Source organism: Aureococcus anophagefferens (genome assembly GCF_000186865.1).
Source record: "Aureococcus anophagefferens unplaced genomic scaffold AURANscaffold_703, whole genome shotgun sequence".
Lineage (NCBI taxonomy): Eukaryota > Pelagophyceae > Pelagomonadales > Pelagomonadaceae > Aureococcus > Aureococcus anophagefferens.
In genome coordinates this window covers 1-1,203 of record NW_008706036.1, presented here as the reverse complement: position 1 = coordinate 1,203, position 1,203 = coordinate 1, and the positions used below count along the sequence as shown (strand labels likewise).

The following is a 1,203-nucleotide window of genomic DNA, read 5'->3' as shown; positions in this document are numbered from 1 at the left end:
GCCGTGTGCGCGTCCCGCCGCGCCGCGCGGCTCCTCGCGCGGCTCGCGCGGGGCGCGCGCACGCGGCCCAAGGCCGCGGCGGCGACGGTGTTGAAGGTCGTCGTGCGCCTCGCGGCCGCGGGCTGCGGCGAGCGCGCCGCGCCGCGCGCGTACCCCGGCGCGGCCGCGCAGGCGGGCGCCGCGCCGCCGCGGAGCGCCGCGGCCGCCGTCAACGCCGCCGCGGCCTGCTGCGCCGTCGCGCCGGCGGCCCACGGCGCCCTGCCCGAGCGGCTCCGGCCCCTCGTGCGCGCCGCGCTGACGACGCTCGCGAGGGACGCGGGCGACGCCGTCGCGCGCGCGCACGCGTGCCGCGCGCTGGGCTGCTGCGGCGGCGCGGCGCCCCTCAAGCGCCACGTGGCCAACTGGCTCGTGCGGGCCTGCGAGCGCCACGCGCGCGACGCGCTGCCCTGCGTGCGCCGGGGCGCGCTCGACGCGTGCCTCGCGCTCGCGGCCGCGCTGCCCGCGACGTTAGAGGCGTCGCGCGCGGGCTCGGCGCTGTCCCGCGCCGAGGAGGTGCATTTATTGCACTGCAAGCTCATGCCCGTGGCGACGGCGCTCGCCGAGGACGCCGCGCCCGAGGTCCGCGCGGCGGCCGCGCGGCGCGCGGGCGCGCTCTGCGACGCCTTCGGGCCGAAGCGGTCGGCGATCCTGGTCGACGAGGTCCACTCGTTGGTGGAGGACGCGGACGTGCGCGTGCGCTGCGCCGCCGCGCGGGCCCTGCCGGCCGTCGCGCGCGCGGCGCTCCGGGGCGCCGCGTCGTCGGGCGACGCGTTGGGGCTTTTGACGCCCGCGGCGACGCGCCTCGCGTCGGACCCGAACGCCGACGCGCGGGCGGCGCTGGCCGCCGCCGTCGGTGGGTTCCTCGACATGCTCTGCGCCGACGTCCTGGGCGGCGCGGCGCCGCCGCCGGCCCCCGCGGCGGCGGAGAAGAGCGACGACAGCGACGACGACGGCGGCGAGACGAGCGCTTTAGACCGCGCCATTTTTCCCTTATTGCTCATCTTGGTCAACGACGAGGTGCCCGACGTGGCCTGCACGGCGCTCCGGGCTTTGGCGAGCGCCGGGGGGGACGAGCGGTTGGACGCGCGGTGCGCCGGGCTGCGCGCGCTCCTCGAACACCACCACGTCGCCAAGCTCGTGCTGAGCCTCCAGGATTTGGCGACG

The 1,203-nt window shown here is 79.8% G+C and overlaps 1 protein-coding gene across 1 annotated transcript; it reads left to right on the top strand.

Moving 5' to 3' along the window:
• Positions 1-171: 171 nt before the first annotated feature.
• Positions 172-1,127, top strand: AURANDRAFT_68957 (hypothetical protein; the record flags this gene model as incomplete). The annotated part of the gene is made up of 1 exon (XM_009044696.1): positions 172-1,127. A coding segment is annotated over one exon (956 nt), but the record flags the coding sequence as incomplete, so codon positions are not given.
• Between the last annotated feature and the right edge of the window lie 76 nt (positions 1,128-1,203).